This window comes from Mytilus edulis, chromosome 2 (assembly GCF_963676685.1).
Source record: "Mytilus edulis chromosome 2, xbMytEdul2.2, whole genome shotgun sequence".
NCBI lineage: Eukaryota > Metazoa > Mollusca > Bivalvia > Mytilida > Mytilidae > Mytilus > Mytilus edulis.
Window position 1 is genome coordinate 15,117,043 of NC_092345.1, and position 21,851 is coordinate 15,138,893.

At 33.4% G+C, this 21,851-nt stretch overlaps 2 protein-coding genes across 3 annotated transcripts; one reads left to right on the forward strand and one right to left on the reverse strand.

The window, feature by feature from the left end:
• Nucleotides 1-101: 101 nt before the first annotated feature.
• Nucleotides 102-8,092, forward strand: LOC139511562 (glycerophosphocholine cholinephosphodiesterase ENPP6-like; the record flags this gene model as incomplete). Its single annotated transcript, XM_071298399.1, is given in 7 exon segments — nt 102-375; nt 3,218-3,366; nt 3,725-3,896; nt 4,969-5,264; nt 5,853-5,996; nt 6,768-6,858; nt 7,932-8,092. Coding segments are annotated over 7 exon segments (1,155 nt in total). The 3' UTR covers nt 8,063-8,092.
• A 564-nt stretch (nt 8,093-8,656) lies between these two features.
• LOC139511563 (galactosylgalactosylxylosylprotein 3-beta-glucuronosyltransferase 2-like) lies at nt 8,657-16,977 on the reverse strand. 2 transcript variants are annotated; one of them, XM_071298401.1, is made up of 6 exons: nt 16,926-16,977; nt 16,459-16,668; nt 14,776-15,242; nt 11,300-11,386; nt 10,749-10,961; nt 8,657-9,063 (listed from the first exon to the last, which is right to left on the reverse strand). In XM_071298401.1, the coding sequence occupies exons 2-6, from the start codon at nt 16,556-16,558 to the stop codon at nt 8,986-8,988; spliced, it is 945 nt and encodes a 314-aa protein (XP_071154502.1). In that variant the 5' UTR covers nt 16,559-16,668; nt 16,926-16,977; the 3' UTR covers nt 8,657-8,985. The 2 variants fall into 2 exon arrangements, with proteins under 2 accessions (XP_071154502.1, XP_071154501.1); XM_071298400.1 differs by lacking the exon at nt 16,926-16,977 and having other exon boundaries at nt 16,459-16,889.
• Nucleotides 16,978-21,851: the final 4,874 nt, after the last annotated feature.

The following is a 21,851-nucleotide window of genomic DNA, read 5'->3' on the forward strand; positions in this document are numbered from 1 at the left end:
CGAAGATTAGAAAGGCGGAGCTTTATTCATACGGTTGATTCGTGATGTGTGTCAGAGTTATGTAACGTGTTATTGCTTGCTATATATATATATATATACAGGAAGTTTAAATAAATTGATTTTTTTGTTCAATGTTTAGCTGGTACAGGTTTTGTTTAAACACAAAATCCTGTGTGTATGCAAATTAGTGTGTACATAAAACAATGGCTAATAAATTGTTGGTTTTGCTTTGTGACGGATTTCGTTGGGACTACCTAGAAAACAGAAAGGATCTCAAGGGATTCCAAAGGTTGCTGAACGAAGGTGTAAAAGCAGATTATCTGGAACCTGTCTACCCGTCTTTATCTTATCCAAACTACTATTCTCTTATGACAGGTATGAGTCGAACAATGGGAGTTATTATGTGTTAAATGTTAAGGCTTAACAAACATGACAAAAACTGCTAGATTGCAAAAAATTTAAATAGAATGGAATTTAATAATACTTTTATTTCGTGTACACATTTATAAAAAAGTGCACACACATGAACAGAAAAAAGTAAATAAATTGTTTTTTTTAAACGTATACAAAATACCGAATGAGCTGGTCTTTGTGATATGTGTTCTGACTACCTGAGTAAAACATGCACATTTTCATACTAATGCAGTACGAATTCCGTTCTTCGTTTATATTCTATCATTAGGATGAGCCGTAGTCTTTATATGAAAGAGACTGTCGATTTAGTTGTCTTCGGTTTTCCATGACTCTCAGTCATTATTTTATTACTGTAATTCAGAAATTATTGCGAGGTTTTCATTATTGCGAAAAATGCGACAGAGTTTTAAAAGAATTAATTTTAACTCTCATTTTGAAAAAATATATGAATTAAACATTCAACAGGATTTTTTTCATAATCGTAAAAATTTAAGTCTAAAATGACAAAATCGCAATAATAAGTGCACGAAATAATTACTGAATTTACAGCATACCACAGAGAAAGTCATAAGTCGGAGGTAAACCTGAAACTGATAATAACATGGCAAACAACGAAAACACGACAAGACAAACAATAGTCTACAAAACACAACATAGGCCGTGTTCACACCAAACGCCGTGTAGAGTAAACATATTTACAATTAGTTTAGTGTAGTGTACACTGGTTTCACATTACATTTGTTCACATCTATACACCTTGTTTAGCTACCTGTACATAAGATTTGTTCCCACGTCATTTTAAAAAATGTTCATTACGTAGAACTGAATTCAAAATTTTTGAAAATTTTTTCTAGCGGTAAGAGAACAACTATTTGACTTCAAAAGAGGGGTGGGGGATGGAAATGGAAATATTCCGATCCCCAATTTGATAAAAAAAAAAAAAAAAAAAAGTCATACAGATAATAAATTTTTTTATTCTGAATCAAGAGTTTCCCCATACATTATAGTGTTAAATATTGAAAAAAAAGTGTTTGATCACCAGCATCGAAAAAAAAGGAATAAAAACGTACGTAAGTTAAGTGGTTGCTACTTTATGAAAGCCATTTTTATAATTTGCAGTAGTTTGAATATCACTAGAGATGTCTCGATAACGCATTAGAAAACGTTAGCTGCAACAGCGTGCTTACAGCCGGAAAAAAAAGGATTGAGATATTATGGATCACTACATTTTTGTCTTTTCTGTTCGTTTCAAATGGTTTTTCTTCTCCAAGGAATATTTGGTAAAGGAATAGGGTAACGTTTTTTTAATTTATTTTACGTGTTATTTAACGGAACTGAGATACTAGACAAACAGATCATTTACCTCACATTTTTTTTAGTCATGCATTTATGCGTGAATCGTTTTTTGAGTAAAGACCAGTGGCGAATATTTCTGTGTACGTCAAGTCGATTCGGGAAGACCTTTTCAAATGAATTAGGCAGCAACTATTTACTTAAATTTTTGTGGAGGGGGAGGGGGGGGGGGGCGTGAGCTTTTGATTTTTTTTAGGACAAATTTTGGTGACAAGTCGAAATCAATTTTAGCATTATATATAGTGGCAGCTGAGGGTGAAACAAACAAAATTTTTTTCAGGGCCAAAAACTGGAAACATTTTTTGTTTCCAAAACAAAATCCATAGCTCACCACCCCCACCCCCTTGCCTTTATGTTTTATACTTGACTATAATAGCTCCCCCCCCCGAAAATCAATTGGTTGCTGCTTTATGGGTTCGGCAATGATGCTGCTTTGAGTCTTGATTAGGGGTTAATAAAGTACGTTAATTTTTTTTAACCAAAAAAAAATCTGTAAAATTTAGACAACTAATAATTATTAAAAATATCAATTTTACTCAAAAATAGTTTCCTCCTTAAATATTTACACGATAAAACTAATGTCCTAAATGCAGTTTTGTGTACACTTAACCTACACATGGCCTACATTGACTATCGACTGTGTGTAGGTAAAACATGTAAACATTGAGTTTTATCAATGGGAACGCAATTGTGTTTAGTTTACGTGTGAGTTACACAAACACAACACCGAATTTAGGTCAATGTGAACACGGCCATAGACAACTAATGGCAAATATCTCTCCTAAAACCGGGGGTTTAATAAGGTTCTCCGGAAAGGTACGCAAATCCTGCCCCACATGTGTCATCCGTCGTGTTACACATGCTAGTACAAACCTAGTGATAAAGTGATGTCTGATTCGTTAGGTCACATAAGAGATTAACTGATCATAGCGTCCGTAAAAGTTTCGAATGAGTTCAATGTCACGACCACTTTGAACTCTGGGCGTAATCATTTCCTTGTAAGCATCAACACTTATCAAAGAACTCATGATAGGAATGGAAGCTCTGGGATATCAACTGGGTGATATGTGCAACACAGAAGCATTTTGGGTTGCAACAGGCCATCTACAGTCATGCAGATGAGTTGTTGCAAGGGTTCTAGATGTTTTAACGTGTAAATAGCATGCACAGGAAACAAATGTGTACAAAATAAATGAAAATAAGCATGTGTATAGCGATAGATAAATTAATTTGTGAATCCGGGGGGAAATCCTGCTGTTCCCTTTTCAAATTGCTGTCTCAAAACATGCAGCCATGCATACAGCAAATATAATATTTGAATCAAATAGACGAATTTGAAGAGTAATTGGTTGGCCTGCAAAAGCACTAGCTTCTCATTTCCAAGAATAAATAAGACCATACTTAAGATGTAGTTAAAAAAAAATTTAAAAAATTCAGAATTTTATTTTAGGTTTATACTGTGAAGATCATGGCATGGTTGGTAACTACATGTATAGCGAAGAGCGAGGTGAAAGGTTTGACATGATAGCCAATCCAGAATGTCGAAATAGTCATTGGTGGGAAGATGCTGAACCATTCTGGATCACAGCTGTCAAACAGGTCAGGTTCTTGTTAGGAGACGGGCGGGACTCACGGGCATTCGATATTACGGAATGGGGGTAGCAGGAGCATTACTAAATGATTATATTAGTATGGAAAGAACTAAAAAAAAATGACTAAGATCGGGTGAAAAAAATATTTCGTTCCACAAAATGTAGGAAGTAATTGTGTACACATTTGTAACTAAATAAGTCCCACGGATATAAATGAATATTTCATCCCCAGAAAAGTTATGAAAAATAATGTTAAGTTTGTTATAAATTTAAACATTATTAAAGTCCTAGGTCCGTGTTGAATTCTCATTTCGTACATGTAGGTAACATTTTCTTATGTAAGAAGTATATATCTGATTATTCAGGGGAAGAAAACATATATGTTTGAGTGGAGTGGTGGTGAATTTCCTCATAAAGGTTTCAGTTCTACATACAGTTTACCAGTGGATGGAGAAAATTGGGCTATGTTGCCAGAAATGAAGCGCAACATAAAAAAATCTTTGGATATGTTTAAAAGCGACGAAATTGATATGGCAGGTATCAAATGTAATCTATTATATTATTTTATTCGAAAATATATCATACATTTTTCATCATATTTTTTTTTTGGGGGGGGGGGGGGGGTAAGGGTACATGATTTCTACCAAACTTGGACAGAAGCTTGTTTAAATTTATGATCATAAGATAGTAATCAGAAGTAAATTTTGTAAAAATAAAATTCCCATTTTTGCCGTATTTTACTTATAATTGGACTTAGTTTTTGTGGGGGGAAACATAACATTCACTCTGTGGTTAAAGTTTTTAAAATTTTAATAACTTTCTTAAACTCTCCTGGGTTTGAACCAAACTTGGACAGAAGCTTGTTTATGATTATAAGACAGTATCCAGAAGTAAGTTTTGTAAAAAAAAATCATTTTTTTTCGTATTTTACTTTTAAATGGACTTAGATTTTCTGCCAGAAAACAATACATTCACTCTGGTTAAAGTTTTTAAAATTTTATTAACTTTCTTATACTATTTCAAATTGATACCAAACTTGGACAGAAACTTGTTTATGATCAAAAGCTAGTATCTTGAAAGAAATTTTGTTAAAATTTTGTACCTGTGCATCTGCATTTTACTTATAAATGGACTTAGTTTTTCTTCCAGTTAACATTACATAGAGTCTGCAGTTAAATTTTTTAAACATTTATTTGATTTTAAACTATCCTGGATTTTGACAAAGCTTCTTACAAACAAAAGATAGTATCAAGAGGAATATTTTTATTGATTTTTTTCCTCATTTTTGTTCAGCCGGAGATTTACAGATAACGTAGGCGAGTCACTGGGTTCCGCGGAACCCTTACGAATTTTTTATAATGCTTATTCGTAAAATATAAGGCATTCAGATGCAAGTCTAACAGTCGTTAAACTTGGGGGAGGAGGGGTGATGATTATCCTAAGATGGTTTACATCGTAATAATATAAACGTGTTTTTTGTGCTTAGATTTTTTTATCTGTACCGATATTTTTACTTTATTTTGTACGTTAAAGTTAGTTTGCTTGTGGAGTTGTGGTATATATGGGGATTATATATCCTACCATTCTAAATATTATGAATTTATTTTAGGAGTTTTTGTCTGGGAAATTGACAAATGGGGACATGATATTGACACAAGGTCAGATGACTTCCACCAAAAACTAGTGGAATTTGATTCAGCTATAGACTCTCTACTGGATCAACTAGAACAACAGTCTTTACGAGATAAAGTCAATATAGTCATGTTTTCTGACCATGGAATGAAAGATATATCACCCGAAAGAACTGTTGACGTATCTCATATACTAAATACAACTGATGTAAAAATATTTACCGACAGGGGGCACATGTGTAATATTTGGCCCCATGACCACAAACTGGAAAAGGTTAGATGACAGACATTAAAACAAGAGCTTTCTGTGAGAAAAAAAACACAATTTAATCGGTATAACGATTTCATTATGAAAATTTAAAAACAAAACTTTTTTTTCAAAATATCTTCATAAAATTACATTTTATATAAAAATAAGAAAACTTGGTATGATTGCCAATGAAACCACCGTCCACCACAGTGCAAATAAAGTGGATGAACGTAATTCATGATAGGCAACTGTAATATGTACTTCAACCCTAAGAAAAACCCATAATGATAGTCGGGTATAAAAGGCCCGACTAGAAAAATTAAACAATTGATTATTTAATGAGAAAACGAACGGCCTATAAACTTGTATTTTTTTCATTATCGCTAGAAACTAAGGGCGCACGCGCCGTTTTCAATGAAATATTAACTAATCTATAATTGTTTGATTTCTGACAATGTTATGACATGTTTCTTCTACTTTTCTGGCACTGATCCGATTTATTTTTTGCTTGTGAGTTTTATTTATAATTTGTTACCAACATTTTTTTTACTAAATGACATTTTAAGATATTTGATACGTTTTACTTTACGTTTTACTTTACAACTATTCTAGGTATATTCTGATTTGAAGAAACTGAACAATGATCATATCGCTATATACAAGAAAGATGAGCTGCCTGATCGATGGTGCTATAAACATCATAAGCTTGTACCACCAATTACAGTTGTTGCGGAAAGTGGATGGTTTATTCTAACGGTAATTTAAATTAATGAATAGAAGGGGACTACCAAACTTGTACTCTACATGAGGAAATTTTATTCTAAAAGCTTAAGGTAAAAAAATGTCGCATGCACCCTTGAAACTATTTTAACAAAATGATAATATATTTATTAAAATTTCACATTGAACTGAGAAATTTTTGTTTGTGTGTAAACGGATGCATCTTTGACGCAGGCTGCAGAAAATCCCGAATCCCCTTAACAATCTGGAGAGAAATTATAAACTTTTCGGCTTTTCGAGATGTATAAATACCGGACCACGGCCATGCAGTCGCAATGGAGACTTTACGTACTGTTGTTCTCTCTGGCCGCTTACGACTACTCGTTGAAATAACTGTCAGAGTGATTCATAGGCTGCTTGTTGCATTGCAAAATTTCTGTCGCTTTCCCCGGACGGTCGACTTATGTTTCAGAACCCGCTACCATTTGTATTGACTGTTAATTTGTTCTGGTCAGGGTGAGGCATAGAATGAAATAATTGGTATTTGGCGTCAAGCAAGCAACAAGCAATAATTAAAACAAAAATGGTTGATGCCTTACAGGACACCATAGATGTGTCTATGAAGTTTCTTATTTGTAAGTTAGAAAGATACCATTTTATTTTATGGGTGGACTAGGATGAAAAATATTTTTAGTTGTAAACTCTGTCCTGCATTTTTATTTTTCACTCTTCTCTAAAAAATTAATGGTAGCTACTTTTAAAACACCACAATTAATTTACATCAATTAAACTTATTTATATTTGCAGCCGGAGTATCCATCGGTCACAAGTAAAGGATGGCATGGATTTGATAATGTCGATAAAGATATGCGCGGGATCTTCCTAGCAACAGGACCAGGTAAGTGAACAATTTAATGCATTGGGTAGTTGAAGCGCTCTGGATCGAAAGCGCAATTTGCACAATCTGGATGATGCATTGATAATAGGAGAAGCCTAATGATGCAACCGGTCTTTTCATTCTGTGAAAAGCTGAAATACCAACTGTTGGTATCCAGATGTTGACAATCTGGTTGTCTCGAATTTTTCCGTCCAATACCAAGAGCTATGACGAGAAGGCGGGCGTCTAATTGTCAGGTTGGGATTATAAATACGTAGCCAGGACTTTATAAGTCCGGTCGGATTGGAGACAGGCTCGTCTCCGAAATTTTACAGACCCTTAGTACGTTCAAAATCATTGTAGCAATTCTTTCGAGTGTCAATCTATTTCATGTTTGGTATGGGCTTGATATGTCATTGTATTTTTATTCCGGTATGTAGTACTTCCAGTATATGAAATGCACAAGTCTTAGTGTATTTTCCTTCTTCATTCCAGTGTGGGTTTTTTTTTTGTGGGAAATTAAAACCCATGGAAATAATGTCCAAAAATTCCTTGTGTATATCTTCCAGAACGTGCTACACCAACAAGGCGCAATCTTTCTTGTTGTTTCGAAGGGTTCTAATCATGTAAAGTGGGAACTAGACTAATCCTGAAGTAAGAAACCGGACTTTTTCCTGGAGTGAGATACCAGACTTATCATACTGAGTTGGAAATTGGATTTATCGTGCAGAGTGAGAAACTATATTTATTGTGCAGAGTGAGAAAGGGGATTTACCGCGCAGTGAGAAACTGGGTTTTTCATACAGAGTGAGAAACTGGATTTATCGTGCAGAGTGAGAAACTGGGTATGTCGTACAGAGGGGAAAACTGGGTTTATTACAAAGAGTGGGAAAACGGATGTTTAATACATCTAGTGAGACTCTACTAAGATTCCTTTTTAATATTTCAGATAGACCAAACTTTAACTCGTTCAATATGATTTGGCATGGATAACAATAAAAAAAAAAGATAGGACTAGAAAGAACAATATATAATCAGTGTAAAGTTATAAATGATACAAGAAATTTTTTAAACGTTTTTCCTTTATTTTTTAGATATAAAAAAGAATGACAAAGTTGGTCCAATGAGAGCTGTTGATGTTTACCAAGTTTTATGTAAACTTTTACATGTGAAACCTTTACCCCATAAAGGAGAATGGAATCGCGTCCAAGACATGTTTCTATGAAAATTAAATATCATTAAATATTTTAGATTATTCTTTTTATTCCTAGTAAAATTTTAATTAGGCATGATTTAGAATACCATGTATCTTCTTATAAGAGCTCTAATGTGTTGGTGTAACTCTTCTCCCATTTTGTGATTTTCACGCTGCGTTTAAGACACGTTGGTGGCCTTCAGCTGTTTTCTGCTATTTTGTCGGGTTGTTGTTTCTGACACATTTCCCGTTTCCATTCTCCGAATTTTCATTTTCGCTTTTTGTCTTTTTGCAAAGATTATTTATTTCAGTTTCACAAGATCAACAAAATTAAATAAACTTCCAAAATCTTTCGTATCTCTCTCCCATCCCTTAAAATCAAATGTGCATCCTCTTACTGCTATTGTACTATTTGTATCTAAGAGTTCATTTGGTACTGTAACCAAAACATAAAGTTTGTAAATCGATGCCATACCATTATTAGTTCTCAATCATGTAATGGATCTGAACGGTATCATGCACGCACGAGTTTGGTTGTATTAAACATCGATAAATAGTTGCTTTTTCTGAGTTTTAAAATTAAAAAAAAGTCAAACTATCCACTAAAAACATGAAGCACAGAACTGTTTTATATTTTTATTTCTAACACTGTATGCTTACAACTGCTAGTCCTTAGTAGTATAATATAGACATCTTATCTTTGGCAGTGTCTAACTTTACTTTATTATAAGATTAAACATGCTTTTTGTACATGTCATTGATGGGTATATACTTTGCCGATGAGTGCACTCGATGTATTCGCAAACTGAACAAAAGTCCTTGAGGTAAAAATTGAGAGAATTATCAATCTACTCGAACTGGCCCATCTTTTCTTATAAACTATTGTATCCCGTTTCATCATATGAACTCGTTGCAACAGGTATGCATAACTTCACGTTTTGCACTGGAATTCATTACACATAAATGTGGTCCAAAATTGCGTCATTCTTTACATACTTTGGTTTCCCTGTTTTTGTGTGCCATACGTAGACCTGAAGTAGAAGACATGTTATGGAAATGTAATATACATATTTTTTAACTTTTGATATAAATAATTCAAATAAAACGTGTTATCGCTATTTTGTGCATTTTTCTTTTGATCTTTTTTTGTGATAATTTTTCATATGCTACTCGCTTGAGATGGAAAATTATCGCTAGAAACTAAGCAGGCATGTGGCCTTGCTAACGAAGTTGACATGAAATTGACAACGTTGTCATAGGTAAAATAGCGATAAACAGATTATCATTTGTCATCTCAACTCGATTGCCTTTCTCGCTTTCGCCGTCCCGGCTCAAGCGAGAAAATCAATCTCGTTGAGATGATCAACGATAATCTATAATTACATGTTGATCAGGTACAATCAACCCGTGATGAGCACCTGATATCAATCTGACTTTTTGTTGGTATGTGTTGCTCTTTCTTTAGTTTTGGTTATTTTTTCATTTGTTTTTTTACTGTTTTTTAGTTTCTGTTCGACTTTTGAGTTTGAATATCAACTTGGTATCTTCTACCTCTTTATTCAGTGTTATCTTCTAAACATGTATACAGTTTTTACATGTATACAGTTTTTACATGTATACAGCTTTTACATGTATACAGTTTTTACATGTATACAGTTTTTACATGTATACACTGGTTTTTACATGTATACAGCTTTTACATGTATACATTTTTTACATGTATACAGCTTTTACATGTATACAGTATACAGTTTTTACATGTATACACTGGTTTTTACATGTATACAGCTTTTACATGTATACAGTATACAGTTTTTACATGTATACAGCTTTTACATGTATACAGTTTTTACATGTGTACAGTTTTTACATGTATACAGTATACAGCTTTTACATGTATACAGTTTTTACATGTATACAGTATTTTTACATGTATACAGTATACAGTTTTTACATGTATACAGTATACAATTTTTACATGTATACAGTATACAATTTTTACATGTATACAGTTTTACATGTATACAGTATACAGTATACAGTTTTTACATGTATACAGTATACAGTTTTTACATGTATACAGTTTTTACGTGTATACAATTTTTACATGTATACAGTATAAAGTTTTTACATGTATACAGTATACAGTTTTTACATGTATACAGTATACAGTTTTTACATGTATACAGTATACAGTTTTTACATGTATACAGTTTTTACAAGTATACAGTTTTTACATGTATACAGTTGTTATAGTTTTGAATGTGCACATTCTTTCTGATTGAAACGGATAAGTGCGTGTCCCAAATGATTTGAGTCTTAATTTCCTCTTTTCCTCTGCTGGTATACTATCATTCATAGTCTCCCGGGTGGAACTATCATCAGTTCAGCTGTCCAGTTCTGTAATGACTTGATTTTTAACAAACTTTTCTTAAATTGTCCGTTCATATGTTACGAAATTGTTAAGAAACTAAGGACTTAACTCCATCAGGCAAAGTTGACCTTGGATGGATTTGGCTATAATATTATATTAGGTTCTTTTATTTACCATAACGCTTTTCAACTGTTTCGTTTCTTAACCATCAATGGCTTTCTTGGATTGTTGTTAGTTTGCTAAGGTACGAACAATGAAATACCCATATGCCTTTAGATTCTGAAACGGCCAAACGGAAATCTGCAAACGAAATAAGTAAATGGTAGGAATTAAAAATCAAACCTTTGTACAGTTATCCGCCCTTGGTTCTATATCTTCAATAGTACAACACTGTTCCAAAAACTTGGTTTCTGCTGTACAACATGTGTATGCTGGCATTTGTGTTTCAAATAGCATTGGATGATAATCCCATAAAACATTGACATTGACAGCGAATCCTGCCATATCTACAGCAAACACACGATATTTTGTTGCCCATCCAATAAAGCCTGTCACCTAAACAAAATGAATCATACCGTTAAAACCATGGGTGTGCGAGTACATGACATTGTATCGAGCATCATACTATTCCCTCTGGAACAAATTACTGATATATATTGGTAAATTTGGGATTGAATTGTCCTGTTGGTTTTTCTGTCATCTTTTCACACATTTAAACGTTTTTAACTTGATTATAGTGACCTATTAAATCATCAAATCTAGAAAGTGATTATTTTACACATTTCATCTTTTTGTTTTCTTGTCCTTAAATAAAGAACATTTCATCTCCTTGTTTGTGAAGTATACTGTGTAAGGTTTCGGAATGGAACGTATATTTGATTTAGGTAGTTTACCTTTCCATCTTCAACAACAGGTGTCTCTGCTTTATTCCCACCTGTAAGTCCTACAGGCCACATAGAAACCTTTTGGGTATATCTCATCTACAAAAAGAAAACAAACAAAAACTTACTTTAAAAACATTCTATCTTATAGTACTGCGTAAACTTTTAGACTTGAACTATCTTTCTCAGGTTAATCTTATCTAATTAAGCTATACTCATTTCGTTATCTTTATATAATTACGAGCACGCGAGTTGTGATTATCTGAGTTTTTCATCAGAGTGTCTCAATTCAGCATCGAAATTCTAATTGTTTACATGAACTTTTCAAATGTTTTTTTGACGAAATCTTCTCTGAAGTAAAGCAGCTGATATTGCAGAATATAAAGGCAGGATTTCTAAATCAGCAGATTAAGTTTTTATTCATACTTTCAGTATCTGCGTTTTCGTTTATTATTTATTAATATGGTCATTTTGGTGTACATTCCTTTAAGTACCTTCTGACATGAAAAAAAGAATGGAGGTTGCGTACCCAAATATTTTTCTCTTAATATTTTAGAACTTTATTAAATAAAAAAAATTGTCTTTTCGATACAAAGAGGACGATCGTGGATCATTAACCGAAAAACCACAAACAATACCATAGAGACCAGAAAAATTAAATAACAGTCTACCAAACACTGCGCATACTACTAGACAGCACAATAAGAAATAAACAGCTGTTGATTGCAGGTGCTCTGAAAGGGTAAACGGAGCTGATTCTACTATAGTGTTACCGGTCAAGTTGCTTGTGGCAAATAAAAATTTTGGTGACATTATTTATAAAAAAAAAAGATGTGCCAACGAGACAACTCTCCACAAGAGACCAAATGAAACAGAAATTAACAACCGTATGGCCTGCAACAATGAGAGCAAAGTCGCTTCCAGTAATGTCACAATCGAGAGAAAAGGGACTTGATAAATTAATCTCCCGACGTGGGGTAGGCACTTACGCAATGTAGTGGAATTAAATATGCTTATGAGCGCTCGACCTTCCCATAACCATTTTGGTCGGGTTGTTGTACCTTTGACACAGTCTCCGTTACCATTCTCTATTCGAACGCAGTAACTGAAAGCTTTTTTAAAGCAAAAAATATCGACCAATTAAAATTCATGTTTTCCCAGACTCAACTTGTGTTTTAATAATTGGCAGTGTAGGAAAAAAACATTCAGTATTGTGGTAGAAAAAAATGCTGATCCCTAGCCGTCTATCGATTGTTCTATTTTGTTATTGAACCGTGGCGCCATTCACGTATAACCCGTAAACAAAATGACGTATTGAACACGGGCACTAAAAAAACCATAATACCTTATTATTAAATGATATGAGGAAATAAGCCCTAATACGGATAAATCAGCATGCGCAATACTAAAAACGTTTCACTGTCGATATAAATCAAGATTTAATATTGCTCTTCGAACAGGGCCTATACGGATAAAACAGGGCCAATACAGGAAAAAGCAGGAAAAAAGCCGTATTAGCCCTAGGGCTAATACAGGACGTTCACTTCCGGTTTTCAATTTTATTACGCCATTACTTAACTCTGGAAGTATCGTTATGCATAAAACATTTGTATAATATTTTTTAAATTAAAGTCATAAAATAAACAGGTTAAATGATGTGCAATGTTTTGTAATGTCTTAAAGTTTTGAAACGGAAAAAACGAGGGCCAATACGGAAAAAAGCGGGAAAAAAGCTGTATTGGCCCATGGGCTAATACGGGACGTTCACTTCCGGTTTTTAATTCTCTTATAATCATTTAATAAAAGTGTTATGAACTGGCTGTTTCTGTATTGGCACTGGTATAGATTCTCGGTCAGCTGTATTGGCCCTCGACCCTACGGGTCTCGAGGCCAATACAGCAAACCTTGAATCTATACCAGTGCCAATACAGAAACAGCCAGTAAATAACACTATAATATAGTGTGTATATTAAGGTATATATATAGGAAACTTTTTTCTGAGATAAGTGCCTGTGCTATTGGATCTTTTTAAGAAATTTAAATCCAAAAGTGCTTATATATACACATATTACTTTTATTCTTAACTATATAATTGTTTATTTCAAATAAATGTTTATTTTTTAATAAAAACTTTGATCGATAACAGTCACAAGTTAGGACTTAATCCTCCTTAGGCAATTAAATAGTTCTTCCACAGTCGCCAACTTCAAAAAAGCAATTATCACATTTTTACAAAGTTTGGCCTACAGACACTAAAATAAATCCGTTTAAATAAAAATAAATTCAGAATGAGATTAAACTAAAAGTGTGTATTTAACAATAATATATAGTTGTTGTTTCGTGAGGTCTCCAGGGGGGATGGGTTCCTTCATTTCAGGATTTAAAAAAAAACAACGTTTTCATCTTTAATTCTTTATTTTTGGGGCCATATTCCTGTAGAATTTGTCCATTATCCTCTAATCTCTAAACCCTTCTTACATACTTAGACTGCTGTGTAATCGAGTAATGACCAAACAAAACCGAAGGCAACCCATAAACTTACATTAGATAAGGGGTTTTATACCCTTAGTCTAGATCCTCTCTTTTTTACACATTAGAAAAATTACAATGCAAAAACACGTGTTAATAGGTTAAACAAACTAAAAGTTCACTGTTAAAATTTAATTTATTTTGTCATCATTTGTTATTTGTGAACCTGTAATTGTATCTATTAATTCATTTTAAGTGTTTGTCAAAGATTGATGGGTTGCTGTGCGATAAACATCACGTGGCAAATATATCATGTTTGTTCGTGGGAGAATAAATTACTGACTGTAAACAATCAATCCAATAAGAACAGGCACTGCAACGGCGATCGAACGAACGAAGGGTGGGGAGTCGGACTGAATTAGGAAAATAAAGACAGAAACATTGCCTTGTAACCGACCACCAACCTGCCTATTATGCAAATATATGTATATGATTAATTGAGAACCCCTTGTCTCATTGGTTCTATCTTGTGACCAACGCAAATAGTTAAAAGATTTTCCTTACAAAATATCAGTTCCTCGACACAATATGAATCCTTTTGAACTTGGTCTCTAAGTTCATTCGCTAAAACATTAAAATATTGTGAAACGCAGCATCTATTTGTACATATCATTACATAAAACTTGATAATGATCACTAAGAAGGAACATAACACCAAATATTCAATTCACTGGGTTTGACCATGGAAGTATTATATTATATAATACTTCCATGGTTTGACCTACCATTTTAAGAAAGGAAATGCTACTTGAAGGGTTCTAGAGAATATTTACCTTTTTTGCACTGTTTTCAACCTAGCATACCTCATTCTTTACATAATATAAAAAAGGGATTGGATTTTTTTGTGTATTATTTCATCGTAAGGTTGTCAGAATAAGTAGACTTCCTAGCGACAAACTTTCCGAAGCAAAAGCACAACGGAAAGATCTGATTATCTTTCACCTAGTTTCATTACAAACCTCTTCAAATAAACGTAGATCATAAGCATTGTCATCATCTGCAAAATACACAACAGCCTGTTCTCCCCATCGGTGATTTCGGGTTATCCATTGAATGGCGGCATTTTTCTGATCATTTCCTTTTGAAGCATTTGTAGATTCCTTTGTTGCTTGAGAAATATATGTAAAGGACATATTCGTGTAGACTAAAAACTCGTGGAGATGATGGTTAGTAGATGTCCAATCCTCAACAACTATCCAGTGGAGCCGTCTGACTTGCCGTAAAGTGTTTGCCATCCGTGTTAGGTCCGCCATTTGTGTTAATCTATAGTAAGTTGGAGTAATGGCGTAAATAAGTGGAATTTCTTTTTGTTTTATACGTGGTTTATTGTTTTCCAATACCTGCTGTGTTGGGTTTGGTATTTCTGCAAATGTTTTAAGTTGTCGTGAAATCATTTTCGAATGTATTGTTTTCTTTGTATTTAAATCTGTAAAAGAAAAACATTAAATATGTCAACAACAAACAAGATAAGAATAAATGGAATGGCGAGATGTGCACTCAAGTGGTTCACTGAAAAATACTATTATAATGGGAAAATTAAAAGCCCAGACAGATAGCTTAAGGACATACATGTGTTATTAGAATGTGGTGTTTGAATAAAGTTGTTTTAACCGAATGATCTTTTTTTTTTATATAATATACAAAATCTTCGAATTATCTTCTAAATTTTTACTTATCCATCTGGTCTGAAATATTACATAATAATAATCTTTATTCTCATAAACCCGGCATAAGATACATCAGGGGTTTTCGCTGTCAATTTTAATATGTTCACCGATTTGACTCAAACTATCAAGTACATATATAGAAAATAATATTTTCGTAAACACATTTACGTTAAATGATTTTGACATGAAATACAATGAAAGAAGTGTATCTTAAAAATGCGAGACGGTGTTTTTCCTATGAGAAAAAATGAAAGAAAAATTACTCCAAATCCTTGTGAATTCTTGTATAATCCTTAAGAGGAGCTAGACAATCGTATATATTTTTCAGTGATTGTCCAATGAAAGGCGAATCACTATCTATTCAACCATGTATGCTTTCACGGTTTCATATAACAATAAAAAAAAATAGATGCAATCAACAAGTAACTGCTACATATGATCTGATATCAAATTTCAGTATAAAATGAGCAATTAAGGCATTGAATTTTGACCACAAATTCAACTTCATACAAACTTTCTGACAAATGTTTCGATCCATTTAGGCCGGGTTTTATTTCTCTTTTGAATTGTTTTACATTTAATCGACAATACCTATGATAAAATTGAGAATGGAAATGGGGAATGTGTCAAAGAGACAACAACCCGCTCATAGAACAGACAATAGCAGAAGGTCACCAACAGGTCTTCAATGCAGCGAGAAATTCCCGCACCCGGAGGTGTCCTTCTGTTGGCCCCTAAACAAATATATATACTAGTTCAGGGGTAATGAACGCTATAATAAACTTCAAATTGTACACAAGAAACTAAAATTTAAAAAATAATACAAGAGTTTTGCTTATTGTGGAAGAACGTTCGATGGTCTGTAGTGGTTTACATAATTTTCTTTGTCTCATTTGCCATCAAACATGTATATCTTTTTTTTTCGGGGGGAGTGTTGTCCCAAACTACTAATATACAACGATCAAATTCACCTACCTTTGGGTGATTCTACTGTTAATAAGACTGACAGTATCGCAAACAAAAGCAACAAACAAAGAACGTTCCATATGTTACTGTTTATATTGAACTTCGCCATCTTTCAGATCGGCCTTAATCAAATTCCTATAAAATGGTTGAATAACGTCCTATTTCAATGGAAGAAACGTTCCATTTAAATTAACCACGTAATCTTTGTGTCTCACTTCACTGAAAATGTATAATTTTAATCGTGACCATTGATACTTATTTCTAGAAACTTTGATTTAATCGTTCTATTTAAACGAATCTATGACGTAACTATTAAACTAACTTGTTTTTCTTTGCAAACAATGTAAAAAGTCTTATTCTGTAAAAATAAATATTTATATATTTATTTTTCTTAATAAAAAGTCACGACACAACTAAAGATTTATATGTACACAAACTAGAACGGACTGGAATATAATACAGTACTATTTACTAACCTCGTGTTCAAAAGAGTGTGACCGGTCAACGGGTGTTTCCCTTTAACAAAAGATAAAAGGTAGAATTATTTCAGAATTGAAAGTAGGTTGTGTTGCGTGCTAAAAGTGTCATGCCACCAATTAAAAACCGCTATATAATCAACCTAATTTAGAATTCTCCCAGCTTTCCAATAACTTAACTAAAAAGAAACCAGGTATATCTTGAGTTGCACATGTTTCATCTTTCTATATGTCAATGTTCAATTAAGATTTAAAGCCTTGTAGTGAAACACGACCATTCAGAAGTCAATTCTTTTATGAATTCTATTATAAATAGCTCCTGGTTTTCTAAATAATTTTAAAAGGTATTCTTAGAGCGCGTTCATCCTCCATTGTTAATGCAAAATAATGGACAATTAATTTTTGGCTCAAATTGATCTAAATATACACCATATATGGTTACTCTACTCTTACAAAGACTGAATATAACTCTATATGTAGTCTTAAGATTACTCTGACGTCCAACGGCCATTTTTCAGACAAGCTTGGTCCGTGGTCAAAAAAATAAATAATAAAAACTCCCAAGAAAAATTTAAATGGAAAGTCCTTTATCAAATGTCAAAATCAAAAGCCCAAACACATCAAACGAATGGACAACAAATGTCATTTTTCTGACTTGGTACAGACATTTTCTTGTGTAAAAAAGGTCTGGTTTTAAAGCTTGCGTAACTCTCTGACTTGCATGACAGTCGCATATAATTCCATTTTATTGATAACAAAGTGTGAGAAAACACAAATGATATCTCAACAATTTTGTAATCTAGTATAAAGAAACGCCACACTTTAAAACCACCAAATTGACCAATGGAGTTCGTGTGCATGTATAACCCATAAATCTACCGGTAAATCCAAAACACCAACAAGTCATTTCTGAACTTCCAGTTTTGAACATACAACTTTTTATCTAACATATCGGAAATTCCTGAATTCAAACGAAAAGAAATATATGCAGCTCTGGAACACGATATATAACTTGCTGAAGCTACTGGTATACGGAAGATACTTGCTGCAGCTACTGGTTGACGGAAGATAACTTGCTGCAGCTACTTGTCTACGGAAGATAACTTGCTGCAGCTACTGGTTGACGGAAGATAACTTGCTGCAGCTACTGGTTGACGGAAGATACTTGCTGCAGCTACTGGTCTACGGAAGATAACTTGCTGTAGCTATTGGTCTACGGATGATAACTTACTGTAGCTACTGGTCTACGAAAATAAACTTGTTGTAGCTACTGGTCTACGGAAGATAACTTGCAGTAGCTAATGGTTTACGGAAGATAACTTGCTACAGCTACTGGTGTACGGAAGATAACTTACTGTAGCTACTGGTCTACGAAAATAAACTTGCTGTAGCTACTGGTCTACGGAAGATAACTTGCTGCAGCTACTGGTCTACGGAAGATAAGTTGCTGTAGCTACTGGTCTACGGATGATAACTTACTGTAGCTACTGGTCTACGGAAAATAACTTGCTGCAGCTACTGGTCTACAGAAGATAACTTGCTGTAGCTACTGGTGTACGGATGATAACTTACTGTAGCTACTGGTCTACGAAAATAAACTAACTGTAGCTACTGGTCTACGGAAGATAACTTGCTGCAGCTAATGGTCTACGGAAGATAACTTGCTACAGCTACTGGTATGTAGAAGTAAACTTCAAGTCTTGTTGTAACTATTGGTATACTAGACTGACGATTTTTACCTACGATTAGATGTGAAATATATTATCCATCTATTTGTATACGGGAGATACATGTAGCTTGCTGCAGCTACTGGTTAAAGGCAGATAATGTTTGCAGCTTCTGTTATACGGAAGATAACGTGCTGCAGCTATTGGTTTATTGGGATAACTTTTGCAGGCCGCCGAATTCGCAATCTATAAAAAAACTTATCACTCCGAAATTTTCTTACACGAATATGTTGAATGTACATTCGTCTATTTAAGCAGACAGTTGTTTTAAGAAACATAGAATACAGATAATTGCTGACATGTCTCAAAACATACATATATGTACGATGTAACAAAAACTTGTGTGCCAAACAAACCGCGTTCGTTTTATAAAAAAGTTATCATACTATGGGCACGAATATTTGATATTTTGAGGGGAAAGGGGTGGGGCAAGAACATTTCGGAAATGAAATGAAAATTATGGCTTGGTTATAACTAGTCCGAGATTACCCTCGGCCCAGCTTGTCTGGCAAAACAGCCGTTGGACGTCAGAGTAATCTCGAACTAGGTTATAACCTTTCTATAATATTTGTTCCGTGCTATGCATGTTGTTTAGAAGCTACACATATCCATAGTTTGAACTGTCACGGAATAGAAGTTCCTTCATAATATTAGTTCCAAAAGGAAAAAAATATTACCGAATATTATTTCCACAGGAATAAATATTACAGTATATGTTCCTGACAGAATAAATGGTATATAATATTTGTTCCAAGAGGAATATATAATATTATGACAATGTTTATAACAAAGTTTCCATTGAAACTTCTGTTAGGCGGAACAAATATACGTTGACAGAACTACTGAACATAACTGTTCTAACATCGTTATGTGTAGATATGTAGCGCCTTGATATGATGTACTGCATAATGTGTACCTTTGTACCTTTAAATAAGGTGAGCAAGCAGCCTAGTGGTAATCTTTTCAAATGAATTGAATGGTAAGTATAATAGGTCAACTATGCTTTAATTTAAAATCATTAAGAACTGTAATCCTCCTTTAGGCGGAATGTTTTTGCTTCATAACATGTTTAGATAATAAACGGAAACAAGTTGCTTTCTTTAAAAAAAGAAATGCAATCGTAAACCCAAATGCTTGTTTGGCATTATATATATATTAGATAATTGTTTGATAAAGATGTATTGTCTTATATTACTTTTGTTGTGCATAAGAATTAGAAACTGACATCGCCTGTTTATTTAATGTAATACCGGCTTCACACATCAACGTATAGATCCGACTAGTCTGTTTCCCGCCCGTTATTGAAATTCTTGACAATACCATGCATGGTTGGAGAGGGTGTAATATCTTCTGTAGGTTTGATGAAGTTTCACCCGTATCGGACTTCTTCTCTGGAATGAAAGCTTTAAGGCGACAAGTATTTTTGTATGCCATGTGCCCTTAACGTGTCTCAAACTTATCTGTAGCGTTTTCAACGCTGGTGTAGCGTGTATATTATGTGCGTGCAGTTTACAGGTATACGCTTGACAAACGCTTGAGCTGAATGAATTTTTATATGTTCCATTAAAATTTTCCTGAAGTAAAAGCGTTCACCAAGCGTATACCTTTGCATTTCGACGTACTTCAAACTTATGGATCGCGGGTTTAAACGCTTGAGTAGCGTTCCTCTGGTGAGCAACTAAGTTACGAATACGATGATACGGATTTTGTTAATTTTCTTTTTTGACTGATTGTTTTACATTGTCATTTCGGGGCCTTTTATAGCCGACTATGCGGTACGTGCTTTGCCTGTTGTTGAAGGCCGTACGGTGACCCATAGTTTGTATTTCTGTGTTATTTTGGTTTCTTGTAGATAGTTGTCTCATTGACACCAAACCATATCTTCTTTTTTATATTCGATATCTTATCGCCGACCTGGTTAAGTCTGCTAAAAATGCATGCATGATTCATTTTTAGGTTATCAGTCGTAATTAAAGTGGCACATTTAATTCGTTGTTTCATTGCTTGAAGTATCATTTCCTACATCTGCATGGTCAAATGTGTATTTTTTTTAGATAAATTTTAGATTTAGATTTCAGTCACGGTTATTTTTCCACCCTTCAGGCATATTGAATATCTATACTTATCAGTCGCATTTTAATGACGAAAAGGATTCAGAGGTTATTATGTGACCTCCTTGTTTTTTAAAAAAAGTAAATAATGTTGCAATATTTAAACCAAAAAAATAACTTTAAATTTGCAATATTAATGAAAATAAATACGGACATAACTTTCATAATTAATTTTAACGTTATTTTCAATAAACGATTTTTTTTTGAAAAATCCTCGTTTTTACACCTATTTGAGGCACGTATTTATGATTATATTTCCATGTCCTTGGTCTATCCTAGACGTAAAATTTCAAAAAGTGCTAATACTTTTTTTAAAGATTTTATTTTTAATTGTTATCGTTCAAAATATTTTATTTTTTCATATTCAATATCTATTTAATTTTATTTTTGATAACCATTTTTTAAAATTAAAGTTGCAATATTTAACCAAAAAAAATAAATGTAATTTAATCATATGCAAGAAAGACTTCCCTTTAATTTCAGTATAAAAAAATAAATAGCTTGCTTTTTACAACATGTACATCTTCACTAAACGTAAAATCTAAAATAAAATGCTACTAAAACTCTTTCTAAAGATTTTATTTTTAATTATTCTCGTTCAGAATATAAAGTGCATTGTTTACATGAAATCTTATCTCATATCTAAACACAGCTGGTTACATCGTTTGATTAAAATACTACACATGTAGGTTAATATTAGCAGCTTGTAATCGTGTGCAACAAAATATTACATCATAATAAATTTCAGATCATACGTAAAATATCTCTACAGCAACTTAAGATGCTAATGCATATTCAACAGATTAGTAAGCTATTGCGCATGCATTTGAACGGTGATCATAGCTATTGCGCATGTATTTGAAAGGTGGTCATAGAAAGAACAGAAGTGTTCCGAATAACATCCGGTGTTCCGAAAGACTACATCACTCGTCCAATATATACTGCGTAAACCCTCAGGGGTTTACGCAATTATCTGAAATATAGATAAGGAATAAATCAACGTACATTGTCGGGGTTTGTGTTGCATGGTGGGACAATAGAATTAAGAATACATTGTTTAAGCCTCGGTCTCACCTTACCGGATAGCT

Bases quoted from the DNA above. Each gene is read 5' to 3' on its own strand.
- LOC139511563 (XM_071298401.1), bottom strand. From the start codon at position 16,558: ATGGCGAAGTTCAATATAAACAGTAACATATGGAACGTTCTTTGTTTG. The intron at 15,243-16,458 runs GTAGGTGAATTT...TTTCTTTTACAG, and splicing joins AACAGTAGAATCACCCAAAG to ATTTAAATACAAAGAAAACA. The intron at 10,962-11,299 runs GTAAACTACCTA...CATTTTGTTTAG, and splicing joins CTGTTGTTGAAGATGGAAAG to GTGACAGGCTTTATTGGATG.